At 50.6% G+C, this 15,464-nt stretch overlaps 1 protein-coding gene across 3 annotated transcripts in view; it reads right to left on the bottom strand.

The window, feature by feature from the left end:
• Nucleotides 1–1,652: 1,652 nt before the first annotated feature.
• The window catches only part of Camk2a (calcium/calmodulin dependent protein kinase II alpha), a 63,919-nt gene continuing 50,107 nt past the window's right edge, over nucleotides 1,653–15,464 (bottom strand). For 2 of the 3 annotated variants that reach the window (XM_021150264.2, XM_021150265.2), the window contains 4 exons: nucleotides 11,529–11,604; nucleotides 9,464–9,558; nucleotides 5,033–5,261; nucleotides 1,653–4,806 (listed from right to left, as the gene is read on the bottom strand). In XM_021150264.2, the coding sequence (XP_021005923.1) occupies nucleotides 4,803–4,806; nucleotides 5,033–5,261; nucleotides 9,464–9,558; nucleotides 11,529–11,604 (404 nt within the window). In that variant the 3' untranslated portion in view covers nucleotides 1,653–4,802. Of the gene's footprint in view, nucleotides 4,807–5,028; nucleotides 5,262–9,463; nucleotides 9,559–11,528; nucleotides 11,605–15,464 lie in introns of those variants that run through there. The other variant, XM_029471966.1, reaches the window with a different exon arrangement.

Genomic DNA, 15,464 nt, shown 5'->3' with positions numbered 1-15,464 from the left:
CAATGCCTACCCCGTGCGTCCTGCGTGGGGACTTGCTCCCTTGCTTGCCTGTGAGAAGCACGTGGTGGGGTAGGAGGAGGGCATTGTGGGAGCCTGGGACCTTAACCAAGTGTGTGGAAACCACAGAAGCAAGCAGTAAAGATGAAGCTAAAATGGGACCGAGACTCAAAAGGTGAGGAGCAGCCAAGACCTTCACTCACCATTTGCTAACACCCAGAGTTGGAAAAATACAGAATTGGGGTAAGTCTTGGCTCAGGGTACCAAAGCAGCCCTCTGGGTTCTGCTGTCTTCCTTGCTCCCTCAAAACTGTTGTAACTAGGGCAAGTCGTGTGAAGACACACACTGTGAACTGCAGCGCAGCATGTTCTTGTGAGATTAGAAACACGGTTCTAATCTGAGGTGGTACGCTTTGAGAATTCAGATGCCCTCTTGAGATCAACTGGACCCTGCACGAACTCTGCTAGGACACGTGCCTGCAACCCACTCGTATTCTGCCACCTGCTGGTGAGAATCTGCAATGGCAGCCTAAATAAGCTCTCTAGCCCCTCTGCACTGCTCAGGTGCCTGGGGCTAGGGATGCAGAGCTGAAACAATATTTTTGTGCTCTCATGCTCTAGGCCTGTACTCTCGCTGTGAAGATTCTTAGCTATGTGCAAGGGGAACATTCCTCTTAGACCCTCCATTTGACTACCCCATATACCTCAGTAAGGACAGCTTTAGAAAGCAGTCAACCAGGGACTCTGGGGTACCAGCACAAGAACCACACTTTAAGAGGAACTGTGGATGTCAACGGACAATCCCCCTGGCCCCATGAAATCCAGGTCTTTTGAGAAGGAGGAATCCTGGCTTAGTATGGCCAATTCATCTGGTTTGCCTGAGATTATCCTATTTCTTTAGTTGTTTTTTTGTTTGTTTGTTTGTTTTGAGACTGGGTTTCTATGTGTAGCCCTGGCTGTCCTAGAACTCGCTCTGTACACCAGGCTGGCCTCAAACTCAGTGATCCATCTGCCTCTGCCTCCCAAGTACTGAGCTGAAAGGCGCGCACCACCCTTGCCCAGCTGACTGTCCTAGATTTAGCACGGGAAATCTCAGGTCAACATCTGGGCAGTCTCAAGCAAACCAGAGGAGTTTGCTGGTCTCTACTGTGTGTGTGTTGGGGGTGGGGGGTGGGGGCGGCAATGCTGCCACACTGACACATGGGCTCTGCTGGCCTAAAGGAGCTCAGAGAAACCCCCTGTGGCCCATGGAGCGCTCACCCAGGCGCTAGGCTCATACACGTTCGCAATCTGGAGTCTCTTCTCCACTTGGTTCAACATCACATGGCTCTACTGGGACCCTGAAGCTTGTCTGTGCAGTGATGCCCACGGGTAGGAAGGGCCTCTTCCTGAGAACCCTTCTCATTGTCCAAAGGAAACTGAGGTGCTAACAGACCCTGAAGGCTCCTCAGAGAGGCTTGAGTTCTTGGCTCTTTGTGGCACTGCACCCCCCAACAATTGTTAAGGGTACCCAAATGCCTGAAAGAAAGAAAGAAAGAAAGAAAGAAAGAAAGAAAGAAAGAAAGAAACAAAAACAAAAACAAAAAACAAACCAAAGCAAAAAGCCAGCTCCTGGGGCTCTGTGCCTTGACCAATTCAGGAGGACACGGACTCACATAAATTTGTAGCTATTTATTCCACTGAAAACGCCAAGAATAAACCAGACATCTCTTCTCCCCTCCCCCACCCCCCAGTAGCAGAAAGTTTGAGCAGTGGTCATTCAAGTTCACAGCCACAGATTAAAAAAGAAAGAGAGAGAGAGAGAGAGAGAGAGAGAGAGAGAGAACTAGAACAAAACCCTAAACAAATAGTAACAAAGATGCCAGCACGGGGCCTGGCAAACGCATTCCCCCAAGGCTCTCTAACCCTTTGAAGGGGGTGGGGAAGCCATGGGGCAGGATTTGAGCTAAGGTGCATAGGGCTGGAGACGCTTTTCCTATAAATATGATTTGACTCTTTGTTTCTTTCTCTCTCTCTTTTTTTTTTTTTTTTCATCTGGAGGGTATTTGGATGGAGCATGGAGCTTGTCAGATGAGGGTGGGCTCTGGGCAGTTTTTCTGCCAGTTCCCCTGCCTGCAACCTTGGGGCCATCGTAGTGTCCCAAGGTCTTCATTAGTTGGCTGCCCACCCACAGGAGTGGCCTCTGCAGAGGGGGCCGTCTCAGACTGGGGCAGGGACCTGCCTCCACTTTTCCCACATGTGAACAAGCACATAGTGGACAGGGGCATGTTAGCCAACGGAAGGCAGGGCATAGGCGTCTTCTGGTTGGGGAAACTAAAGCCTGAAGAGGGCAAAGGATTTACCCAAAGCTACACAAAACCTGGATCTGGTCAGAACCCGGGATCAGAGCCCCCAAACACTTCTTCCCCCTGCAGTCCATTGCTGGTCATCAACGGACTGGCACCAAATAGTAAAATGAGGGGCACACAGAGGAAAGGGTGGGGGTTGGCCAGGCCTGGTGCATAAGAGGGCCAGCCAGTGACAAACCCAACAAGCTCTCAGAGGTGATGGGTGCTTGTGACATCTTTTACTCTGACCCTCCATCAGTCTGGGTAGGAACATTGATGGAGAAACTGAGGCTTAAAGAAGGGATTGTAGATCCTGCATGGAGATTGCAGTGTCCCCTGGTAAAGGCCACACCCTCCTTTACCTTTATCTGGGGACAATGGCCTTGCTGAGCCTTATGAAGAAGCCTGGTTCTGGGGCAGGACAAGGACCCATTCTTGGGCCTGGGTAGCAGTGTCTCTACCAAGGGCAGAGGCTACAGTGGAGCGGCTTTGACAAGAGAGCCACTCTTCTACCCTGTACTTGTCCCTGGGCAGCAGGATTTGAGAGAAGAGCCCAGGATATAGCTCACATGTAGGCGAAAGGGGAATACCAGAAAGTTCTGGATTAAACATCCCTTCCACTTCTGCTCCCATCGACCCTCAGAAAAGCCGAGAGGACAAAGCTGTCTCCAAACCCCTGGACGCATGGCTCTTTCTCCCCTAGCAACTTCCAGAGGGAACAGGGTCTCATGCTGGCAAAACATAGCCACGGAGAGACCAAAAGCACGGAGAGGCAGCAACGTAAGTCCAAGTTGGACACTGAGACTATTACCTTGAATGTTATTATTTTTTTGTCCAAAAAAAAAAATGTGTTGTTTGATTTTGTTGAGTATTTTTCTCCTTTTTTGTTTTTTTGTTTGTTTTTCAACATACTTACTGCATATAAAGTCATGCAAAGAAAACAGTGCAGACAGGAGATCCCCGTGAATGAGATACAGCATTCCATACAAGAGCCAAACCCAGGAAGAGGGAGAGAAGAAGAGAAAGAGAAAGGGGGGGGGAGGAAGGAAGTGGTATGAGTGCCTGTGTGTGTGTGTGTGTGTGTGTGTGTGTGTGTGTCCGGGGCAGGGGAGGCGAGGAAGGCCGGGTAGGCAGGCAAGCACAATAGAGCGCACACCAGGCCAAGTTCAGCATGAAATAGGAAAATAAGTTTCTGGCACTCTTGCTTGGCCAAGTTGAGAGAGGTGATGAGAATAATGTGCCTAGAAGGTGGTGAGTGGGGGCTGGGCTGAGGAGGGGATAGCACAAGGATACGGTGAAAGATTTCCCGGGAAGTAGAATAGTAAGGTCTCTCTCCAGTTCCAGAGATGCCAAGTCTAGATAATCCCTTCCTGATGGCCTCCCCTGACCTGACTCACTGTGTGTTAGTCATGCTGGCTCTGGAAGAAATCTTGTCAGCTGACTTTGGGGACCATAATGGAAGAAAGCCGTGCTCCCTGGGGTGTGAGGCCACCTCAGAAAGCACCCTCCCTCAGAAGGGACACCCTCCCTCCCCCAAAAAAACCTCTGGAACGGGGTAAAAACTTCCTCTCACTCCTCTTCCCACCCACTTCCCAACCCATCTGACTCTTCTTTACAGTAAACTTGAGAGGTCTAGTTATCACATAGATGTCCGTTAACGCAAAATCCATTTACGAAATACACGGAAGTTTGGCTGTAAAAAGGCATGCGTCCAAGTAGAAGTGATACCTAAATGTTGCTTGCTTTGCCCCTGAAACACCTTCCGATCTCCTCTCAGACAGATGAGGCTGGAATTCTCCAAGGACGTTGAAGGGCAGGGTGGGTGGGTCAACACTGGAGGCAAACTTCACAGGAGGACTGAGGCAGAGTGAGTGGGGCACCGGGGCGGTAGAGCCCACCCCCTCCCCCGTGGCGGATGGTCTGGTCAAAGGCAAGGCCAGCACAGAGGAGAGCAGATGAGAGCAGCAGTTCCTGGCTCACTGACGTTGGCTCCTCTCTCACTCTCCCTCAGAAGGGGTTGGCTTGGAGACTGAGGGCCTCGTGTGAGCTTCCCCGGAGACCCCAGGAGAGAAGGAATTGACAAGAGGTGCTCTCAACACAGCTTGCCTGCCTCTTCCTCATTTCCTGCCAATTGCACAGCTGAGGCCTTATCTATAGCTAAAGCTAGGCCAGGCCAACAACAGTGGGTAAGGGGTGGGGGTTCCTGGGGCCAGCACCCTGGGTACTTGAGCCGGAAGAAGGTCCCCACTGGCAGGAAGAGCTTGGGCAACATAGCTGGGGAGAGCTGGCTGTTCACTGTGATGTTGTGGCGACTTCTGTGAACAAGCAGGTTTTCATGACGCAAGTACAGAGGTGGCAATGGTAGGGTGATCTGACAGGGAGAATTCCAGCAAAATCCAAAGGAGAACCAGCAGCCACATTCCACGGACAAAGAGCGGATCTCTGCGAAGCAAGGACGCAGGGACCCTGGCCTGGTCCTTCAACTGTAAGACACAGTAAACCCACAACCTTAGACGTGGTCGATTCTGCCTTCCACCCAGTTCTCCCACATCTCTAGTCTCACCCTTCTGGAGCATTTTGGAGACTGAAGGCAGCAGCCTGCTCCTCCACCCCCACCCCACACCCCACACCCACTCCCCTGGGGCATGCCCCTCTACTAAGGCAATACCCTTCATGCACCCCAGAGATTCAGGAAGAAAGAATCCTTACTGCGGCAGGACGGAGGGCGCCCCAGATCTGTGGAAGTGGACGATCTGCCATTTGCCGTCCCTGCGGTGCCAGACGCGGGTCTCCTCTGACTGGGCCGTGCGGGGTATGCCGCCCGCATCCAGGTACTGAGTGATGCGGATATAGGCGATGCAGGCTGACTCGTCACCCATCAGGTGGATGTGAGGGTTCAGGATGGTGGTGTGCACCGGCTTGCTGTTCCGGGACCACACTAGAGGCAGGAACGGGAGGGGCTGAGGAGAGGCAACCCCGGGAGGGGGTGGGTGGGATGGAGGTAGGGGGTGGGGAGGGGGGTGGAAAGAGGAACTCCTGCCTCATTCCATTGTTCTCTCAGCTTCCAGCCTCCCCTTCAAGGGAGACTGTGTCTGCCTGACTCATTTGCAGCAGGGGAATCTCTGGAACAGGGATTGGCTACCCGAGAGTCAAGGTAGAACCACTACATAACCTAGATAACAGGATTCCACATCCCAGATTAGGTACAGTGGTCTTCGGACATGCCGAATTGTTCAAACATGGGGGAATTTTAGAATCAGTGTCTTGTCCATAAAAAAACATGATTCCAGACAATTTCCTGAGCCAGGTAAGGTTGATTTTTCTTGAACACAGATCCCTATTGGGACCAGGCCAGCAGTTAAATGATAGAGGCCCAGCTGAGTATAAGATACTAAATGGCAGTTAGGGGTGATGGTGCATGCCTTTAATCCCAGCACTCGGGAGGCAGAGGCAGGCAGATTTCTGAGTTCGAGGCCAGCCTGGTCTACAGAGTGAGTTCCAGGACAGCCAGGGCTACACAGAGAAACCCTGTCTCAAAAAAAAAAAAAAAAAAAAGAGTCTCTACCTCTGGGCCAGGGAGACAGTAGGGAGTGGGGTGGGGGTGGGGGTGGGGGTGGGGGACTATGATGAAGAGAACACATGTCCCACCTCAAGGCACCTTGCCCAGAGCTCCTCTGGGTTTCCATGGGTTTCACATCGTAATGCTCAAGAGAATCTGGAAATCTCTTTTGGATTTTCATATGAAAAGCCTTCACTTTAACTACTGTTATATTATTCAAATGTAACACAGTTTGCAAACCAGAAATGTCTGTAATCTAGACATCTCCCACCCTGTGTTTACTCTTATTTCGGACTACTGAATTATATAAGTGGGGGGTTTGAGGAAAATGGAATTGCAGAGTCTTCGAACTTTCAGCTTTGGGGGGTTGTATAGGTCATCATGAAGTGAGGTCATGGAGCTCTCTAGGGCTAGAGAGACACGGGAAGATCTTGTTGTCATGACAACTAACCGAAGTGCCTGGAACTGGTTCCCACCTCCATTTTCAACATCACCATAGTATTCTAGAAACTCTCACATTGTTCATTAAGATGTAAGACAAAAGCACAGGAGGACAGTGACCCAGGGGCAGACAGACATCATCAGGCTCCCACTCAGTCGAGAACACTTCCCCTAGTGTAGCCCAAATAATGGCTCCAACTATACCCAAGACACCCCGGTTTGAGACCCTGTGACACCAGTCTTTCTTCCCCACCCACACATTCTGATTCTATTATCCAAAAAAAAAAATTGTGAACTACATATGTCCTGGAAAAGGTAAGCTATCCCCCGACCCCCCAGACTGAAGAAACAACTAGTGGCAGCCACCCTCTGGTATTGTAATCATTGTGTGCCCAGGCCCTCAACCAGATAAACAGAGTAACAGGCTCAGAATTCTGAGCTCTCAGACACAGAGAATGTAGATCCTTATGGTCACCCTAGAGGTTAAAGGTCACCAAGCTTCCCCTTTCCAAAGTTCACAAGGCTTCCCTAAATGTCCCCGGATGTGTTGCATGAGGCTGGCAGGAACGTGTCTGTGAATCTTTATGGAAATTAAATCCAAGGCTACCATCTCACTTGGTCCGAGTCATTGATTTCTGAAAGAAATGCAGAAGTGTCGAGCTCAGAGTGTGTGGTTTAGGACATGCCAGGTCCCAATCCATTCTAGAAGGGACGAACAGTTTAGCAGCGTCGTTGTGGGGGCTAAGCTTTGTCATTATTGCTCATGGCTGGGATTCCAAGGACCCTGACATAACATGTTGTTACTTGACCAGATTAGCAGCTTCCAGGATACCCCCTTCTCATGGACAAGGTGGGAGACAAGGCTAGGTGCTGGGCAGGAAAGAACAGACAATAGGAGGTAGCTCTGGAGGACAGAAAGGCTATACGGAGGCATGCCCCTATGAGTCCTCCTGAGAAGTAACTAAAAGGTTAAGCCTAGAGTCTAGGAGCCAGTGCTGAGACGACACTTGCTGCAGGAAGCAGGCCAGAAACAGGAGCCTCTTTCTGAATTTAAACCCCTTGGTGGTGGTCTCTGTCTGGGTGGAGAGTAGAGTGTAGCAGCAGAGAAACAGCGCCCCCAGAGGACAGAGGCATAATGACAACCACGATGATCCCATCTGTGGGGAACCACGAGTAGGGTAAGAGGACCCAAGATCCAGCTTCCTCTCTTAAGAAGAGTGTCTCCACATTCAGTGAGGAGGATCAGGTCTGATTCTTTAAGAAAATACCAATTTCTGGGACTGGAGAGATGGCTCAGAGGTTAAGAGCACTGACTGCTCTTCCAGAGGTCCTGAGTTCAATTCCCAGCAATCACATGGTGGCTCACAATGATCTGTAATGGGATCCGATGCCCTCTTCTGGTGTGTCTGAAGACAGCGACAGTGTACTCACATACATAAGACAAATAAATCTTTAAAAATTAAAAAAGAAAAGAAAAAGAAAATGTAACCTATCCTTTAACTGCTTTTGGGGGGGGGCAGAATGCTTGAAATCTCTGTAAATTAAAATACAGTCAGTCAGAGAGGTGCAAGCCTAGAGCGGGGATGCAAGTCCAGAGGCTGGGGAGTTGCTGCTATGGTGACAGAATGGCCTCATCAGCAAAGGTAGGGCACCAGAATGAAACAGATCTAGGTCTGCAACGTGCTTTGTGGCTTCTCTTGGACAAATCATGTCCTCTCTCTTGGCCATAGTGGCAAATGTCTTCTGAGTGACAGGACTGGGCTTCACCTGGAGTCCTTGCAGGACCACCTGTGTGTTTCGATTTTTAAACCATAAGGGACCGCCGTCTGTGCTTATTTCATGAGACGATTTTTCCTGGTTGGTTTTCTAATATGTTTTATTTATTTATTTTTAAGATTTTATTTTTAGGTATCTGAGTGCTGGTCGGGGGTGGGGCAGTGTGCACACCTCAGTGCAACGGCCCGTGGAAGCCAGAAGAGGTTTCTAGACCTTTTGGAGCTGGCGTCACAGGCAGTTATGCCATGACACTAGCAGTGGAGACTGAACCCCGGTCTTCCGCAGGAGTACACACTCCTAATCTCTGAGCCATCTCTCCAGCCCTAATGTGATTCTTTTGAAGCAAACCTTGTAACACAATCACTGGCCGATGATTAGCACACCCACTGTCATGGATCCGGTACAGAATAAACACGGGACCGTAAGCCCAGTGAAGAGAAAATAGGTTGTTCTTGCCCCAAGCTCATCTGAGCTCTCGAAACCCTCTGAAAAAGAGGGAAATTGGGATGTGCCAAAGAGGTGTGAATTGAGCCTCTCTCTGCCTGGGCACTCGATGAGAACTAACCAGGAAGGGCTTTCTTGTTGTTTGAGCTAATGCTATGTATGGTGCCTAAAAATACCAGCAATCATGTGTGTGATATGTACCTGTCATTTAGGGGGAGACTGGATATACCGCCTCTGGGGTCCTTCCTCCATATCCTAACCTTGGCTTGGTCCCTCTTTGACCCCTGGCCTGGGTAAGACACAGACAAGCAGAAAGCTCATTGGCTCAGGCCCAGCCTCAGCACCCCGCCCACCCTGGTTGCGAAGCTGCTGAGATCTCTCCTGCAGAGGAGAGGCCCAGGAAGGACAGACATGCAGGACAGAGACCTAGACAAACAGGTAGGGCACAGCAGTGTGAAATCCCTGACTCGCCCTTCCTATAAGGTCACGTGCAGTATAACCCAGGACCCATCATGGTACATCTGGGCATCTGGGATGACCCCCAAACATCCATATGGCTGTGGCTTGTGGTGTGAGTTAGAGAAGGTTCCCTGAATATAAATGGGAATAAAGACCCTTCACATAACTCCCTCCTGGATAAAGGGCAGGAGAGGACTAGGGAGTCTTTTCATTTGTTCTTGGTTTTAGGGGACCCACCCCTGATTCACCCCATCCTCAGTCACAGGCAGAGCAGCTGGTAATCCAGCGGTGAGTGGAGAGGAAGCCAGGAAGGTACCAACCCCTGTCCACACTGGATCTTCCTTCTTCACTGGCTCCTGAGCCTCCCGGGAGGCCCTGCCCGTCACCCTGCTGTGCCGTCCAGCAGGACACGAAGGAGAGCAGACAACAGACAGGCACCCCAGAGAGAAGGGATTGCTCACGGTTTTCAAAATAGAATCGATGAAAGTCCAGGCCCTCCACCAGGTTCCCCAGGGCCTCCGGTTCAAAGGCTGTCATTCCAGGGTCACACATCTTCCTGGGGGGAAGCCAGAGAAAAAAGGGACCTGAGAAGGTGGCTTCTCATCGGCCCCTTAGAAGGTGAATGGAAATGACCACACCTTCCTTGAGGGATCAAGAAAGGAGGAGTTTACGCACTGCCAAGAGTGGGCACAAGGTAGGCACTGGCTACCTCCAGGAAGCCCACATTCAGGCCCTGGCTCTGCCACTCACTGATGACCAGGTTGCCATCATTCCTTGCCTCTAGAGCCCTTGCAGAGGGTGAGGTATCACTCTATACTGCTTGCTCTTATTCTCCACACTGCATCCCATCTCCAGCAGTGACCCAAAGGGGCTTTTCCTAATTTGTCTTTTGGAGTATAAGAGTGAAAGTAAACCAAACCACATGGAGGAAGGTGCGTTTTTTACTAACTTGAGCAAAAATGTCCACCGTCTGGAACACCCTGACTGCTGCTTCTGCTTTAAATGAGGAAAAAAGCCTTAAAGAAGATGAGTTCTATGGGGCTGGAGAGATGGCTTATCAGTCACAAGCACTGGTTGCTCTTCCAGAGGACCTAGGTTCGGGGTGGCTCATAACCATATGCAACTCCAGGCCCTCTTCTGGCCTCCACAAGCACCAGGCACACAGGTGGGAGGCAGACAAACATGCAGGCATAACACCCAGTCACATAAAATAATGAATCTTTGGGAAGGTGACATCAGAGAGGAAGCAGAGGATGTGGCAGGAGAGAGCCTCAGCAAAAGTCAGCTTGTGTTTTCAGATAACTGCCCCTCTTCCAGGTGTCAGACTTCTGAGGTGAACTCGAAGGTGGGGGAAGAACACAGATAGAGCTCCCATTGACATACTTGGAGGATATTTTGTGGTACAACATAAACCCCTGTGGCCATAGCAAAGACAAGGACAGGAAGTGTCCCTACACAGGCTAAGCTTCTGGTTCACACTAGAACTGGAAATCTCCTAACAGGACATCAGGCCCAGCCTTGCTTGAGATAGGCAAAGCCTTTGAGGGTACCTCAAGTGTTTTCCTGCTGCAGAACTTCCTTAATGGGTTGTCAGGGGTCTCTGCAAGAGACGGGAAGGCTACCTTCTCTAAGTGCATCACACAAATGTAGAAACTGAGGTTCAGGGAGATTAAGGGGCTAATTCATTGGCATGCCAGGCTAAATTCCAGGGCACCACCGGCATCTGCACACCTGTGTACCCTGGGCTTCATACATGTGTGTCTCAAATACCGTATTCCTCCAGAGACAGCCAGTGGCTTTCCAATGACTGAACTCAGTTCCTGTGCTTAGAATGTACATTGAAGCTTCGGTCAGCCTGAGACCGTGTCGGCAGGCTGTTCCCACCTCACATTAACCCCACCCAACAAAAAGCACGCGTGGGACTGCCAGGTTCAGACCCTATTAGCCCTGGTCAAAATACGTAGGCCTATGGATTGAACAGAGCATCCATTCTCTCTGGGCCAGACCAGAAAGGTGCTATGACCACTAGGGGGCGCTGAAGCCCAGCGTATGCACGCAACCATCCCTCTCCAGGGGCTGGAGCAGGTTTGTGAGCAGTGAATAATTCGGTTTGAGATTGTGCCTTACTCCCCAGAGGGTTTAAGGTTCCACTTTGCTCATTCTTTATCACTAAAGGTGTACACTCTCTGGGTTCCTGCCTGTTCTCGTTCAGCTGAAGTCAAAAGACCTGTGGAGAACCAGGGCAAAGACTCAGACCCACTGGGCAGGATGGAGAAGGACCGGCCTCCATTCCCTCCGTCCCCGTGCTACACCCTTATTTCTTGGGGACAAACAAACACAAACCAGCTTTACTTGGAGCTCCTCCTGGGATCAGGCTGGCAAGAAGAGTGACCGGAAGTAACTCGGGCGTGCGGAACAGAAAAGACAGGGGCCCCACCTCATTTGCATGCAGAGAGTGAGTAGGCTCAGAAACCCACGGTTAACCCAATCCAGGCGGAACATGCAGAATGAGCCTGGCTAACTCACGTGTAGGACTCAAAGTCTCCATTGCTTATGGCTTCGATCAGCTGCTCTGTCACTTTGATAATTTCCTGTTTGCGCACTGTAAGGTAGGAGGGGACACAAATAACAACAGTGATAGTCATGAAGAACCAAGTCCTGACTTCCGAGTCCCCGGCACGTGCCAGGCAGGCTCTGCGCGGCCCTGACACTGTGTACAGATGAGCTCACCCATCCTTGTTCCTGAGAGAGAACGATCATTAGCCCCGTTTCACACAAGACACCGACTGAGGCTCAGTGTGGGGTGGGAAGTGGGGAATGTGGTTCCCGGAGCTACAGAAGGTAAAGAATCTGGGTCTTATTTGAACCCAGGTTTTGACTCCAAAATAGGCGTCTCTGCCATTCACCTTGATTTGCCATGTGAATCAAAGCAATGTTACACGTTGCCTGATTTAGTGGCTGTCACAAACCAGGGCTTCCCCATGGGCAAACAAGGGACCACAAAGGAAAGTAAGTCATCTCTTACTGTTTGGGTAGTTTTTGATCTATCTGGGTGACTTAAGATTCAGGCAGAGTTGTCTAAAATTATCTAGGGTCAACTGCTTTCTCCTGTCTGCCACAGAAAGGAAACACTAGAAGCTGGGATATTTTTGTGTTTTGTTTTGTTTTGTTTTGTTTTGTTTTGTTTTGTTTTGTTTTTGGTAGAGAGTTGTCAGTCTCCTTATTAGATGTGTGGTGGCCTGAATCTCAGCATCGCCAACCCTGGAATGAGATTCACTCAGACCTAGACAATAGCACAAAGAACTCAGACTTGAATTATAGACAGATCGTCATCCAAATTCCAGTCTGGGCCCTCTGGAGCTATGGTGCTGAGGGCCACAAGACAGGCTGCTTGTGAGAAAAGTGCCCTCCTCCAGAGCTGGTCTGAGGGTGGGACAATGGGAGCATGAAGCAGTGTCCCCAAGCCTGGCCCATCGTGGATACTCATGACAAGCAGTGCCCTTGCTGGCAGCCCCCACTTAAGCTTGTCTTAAGAGTCCTCCCAGACCCCAGACAGTCAGACAATGCAGGAGATGCCTGGTCCTTAGTAATGAAGGCATCTCCAGCAGGTATCCTGGGCCCCAGCAGAGCAGAACAGAAGGTGCTTTGGTTAGTCTAGTTCAGGCTCTCTTTCCCTCTCCTTTTCAGATGCAACTCTCTTCCAAACCCAGGAAGTGGGCTCAGCGGGTCTCAACATTGCCCAGCCTAGGATCCAGGGGGAGAAGGGAGTGTGGGTGAGACTCTGACTTGTCCTTTTTCTTGCCAGCTGCCTAGGCTACCTCGGACACTCAATCTCAGGCCCAGAGGCGATGGGATCTGAGGGCAACCAGGCTGGAAGAACTATAGCAAGCCAGAAACCCTAAGTCCTTTCTGAGTGACTGAAGAAACAGAGGCCCATCGAGGGTCACAATTTGCCCAAGGACATAGAACATATGGTATAGTCTGGCTCACGGACCAGAGGACCCTGGTGCTTTGACCCATATGTTCATACTCCACATTCTCGTGAGATTATCCCCACACAGTTGCTTGAAATTCACTACCTACCTCAATGTCAGCTAACAGAAATGAGGCCCTGAAATCTGGAACCGGCCATGGCCCTGCAGGCTACAGTATAGACCAAGTAAGTGAATGTGAACAGCTGTGGCCAGAGACTTAGCGTGTGGAGTGTCAGAGCTTCACCCCATATCACAACTGCGCTCCACCCACATCTATACCTGGCGTAGCCCTTGGCATGGAGTGTGTGCTCGGCAGAAGGAATAATGAGCCAGTAATGAGCTGACATGGTGCTCTCACAGTGTTCTCTGCCGGCTTGCCCTGACTCCGGTTGGAATCTCCTGTGCTGGGAATGTGTATAAAAAGGCGCCGATTGCATTTATCATGGGGGTAGTTCTCCATTTTCTGGGGCTCACTAGGGTAGACGTTGTACCCAATTCCCACAAGTGGAGTGAATGGATAAATGAGCCGAGCGCTCCAAACCAGACTCTGGGCTGTCATCTTGGTCATCTCTGGAATTGCTCAAGTTACCTGAACACCTATGTTCTTAGGGGAGCTTCAGACCCTGGGCTCCTGGTCAGTTTTTGCAAAAGCAGAGAGACTAGTCATGGGACAAATGGGCTTTGCTAATGGGGGCTACAGACTAGATCCCACGCCCCTGTGGGATCAGAGGGGACCACACAGAACAAACGCCCATGCTCCTGACAGGCTGTGGAAGCCTTTGCCTGTGCTCTGGGGTCCTCCAGCATCTTTCCCCAATTGGCTTCTTAGTCTCCTGCTGCTATCAAGAGATGGTGGTCCAGGTCCTGGATTTAGAAGCCAGGCTCCCTAGGCTTGGGTTCTTGCTCTGTTACTTCATAGCTGCAAAGGACTACTCTGGGTCTCGGTTTTCCCATAGTGGAGATATCAGAAGTACCTACTGTTCTGGCTGGTTTTGTGTGTCAACTTGACACAAGCTGGAGTTATCACAGAGAAAGGAGCCTCCCTTGAGGAATTGCCTCCATGAGATCCAGCTGTAAGCCATCTTCTCAATTAGCAATCAAGGGAAGGGGGAGGTCCCCTTGTGGGTGGTACCATCCTTGGGCTGGTAGTCTTGGGTTCTATAAGAGAGCTGGCTGAGCAAGCCAGGGGAAGCAAGCCAGTAAGTAACATCCCTCATGCATGGCCTCTGCATCAGCTCCTGATTCCTGACCTGCTTGAGTTCCAGTCCTGACTTCTTTGGTGATGAACAGCAGTATGGAAGTGTAAGCTGAATAAACCCTTTCTTCCCCAACTTGCTTCCTGGTCATGATGTTTGTGCAGGAATAGAAACCCTGACTAAGACACCTACATTTTAGGGTTATTCTGAATATTGGTAGAAAGGTTGGTCGCATGCAGCCCTCCCTGAGAGCTTGTGTTCCAAGCACCCAATATCAGCTCATAGCGTGAGGGATCATATCCAAACTCAGGCATTCCGAGCAAGGCCCGGCACTCACTGAGAGACAGCTGCCATATCTACTATCTGCACACTGGGAAGCAGAAGCTTGTCCACGCCCTGCCTCAAGATTCCAGCCGAGCGAAGCACACGCTTCCTGGAGCTGTGGATCACAGGATACAGTCCTACAGAGGTTATGGCTGCAGCAGCCACCTCTCTGTCAGACAAACCTGACTAGGAATGCATCCTGGGCTTGGGGCCTTCCCAGCTGAAGTCTGCTTATGAAAGCTCTTCTTTCTTCTTCCTAGGACCTCAAAATGAGCACCTGCTCCCCAGTTTCCATCCTCCCCTGACCAGGCTTCTCTTCTCAGGAACCGGGTTTCCAGAGCCACTGCAGGTTTGCACCTGTCTTCAAAATCTCCCTAAGCTGTCTGGATGTGTCTGCGTGTGATGCAGTCCCCGATGGTAGACTATTAGGTCTTAAGTCACACTGTGACATGAACTCAGTGCTAGGTGGGGGATGGCTTGGCTATGCTTTCAGACACCGGGACATCATCTTTTCCAAAAGTCAAAGTTACAAGAGCAGGAGTCTCCCTAGCTTTGTTCTCGGGGATGGAAGACCTGGCCGGGGCCTGGTGCTTGGTAGACCAGAAGGCCACTCTGATAGAGGCTTCCCAGGACTCCAGCAGCTCCTGTGGCCGTGCAAACAGCCTTTTAGCTGTTCACTGTACACCTCTAGCTGGTCTCCTCACCTAGGGCATCTGGAATATTCCCCTACAGATAGGAAAACTGAGGCTCATAGAGAGATGAAGAAAATATCTTGGCTGGGCAGTGGTAGCATATGCCTTTAATCCAAGCATTTGGGAGGCAGAAGCAGGTGGATCTCTTTGAGTTTGAGACCAGCCTGCTCTATAGGGGAGAGTTCCAAGACAGCAAGGGCTACATGGAGAAATCCTATCTTGAAAGAGAGAGAGAGAGAGAGAGAGAGAGAGAGAGAGAGAGAGAGAGAGAGAGAG

Source organism: Mus caroli, chromosome 18 (genome assembly GCF_900094665.2).
Source record: "Mus caroli chromosome 18, CAROLI_EIJ_v1.1, whole genome shotgun sequence".
Lineage (NCBI taxonomy): Eukaryota > Metazoa > Chordata > Mammalia > Rodentia > Muridae > Mus > Mus caroli.
This window is presented reverse-complemented; position numbering and strand designations above follow the sequence as displayed.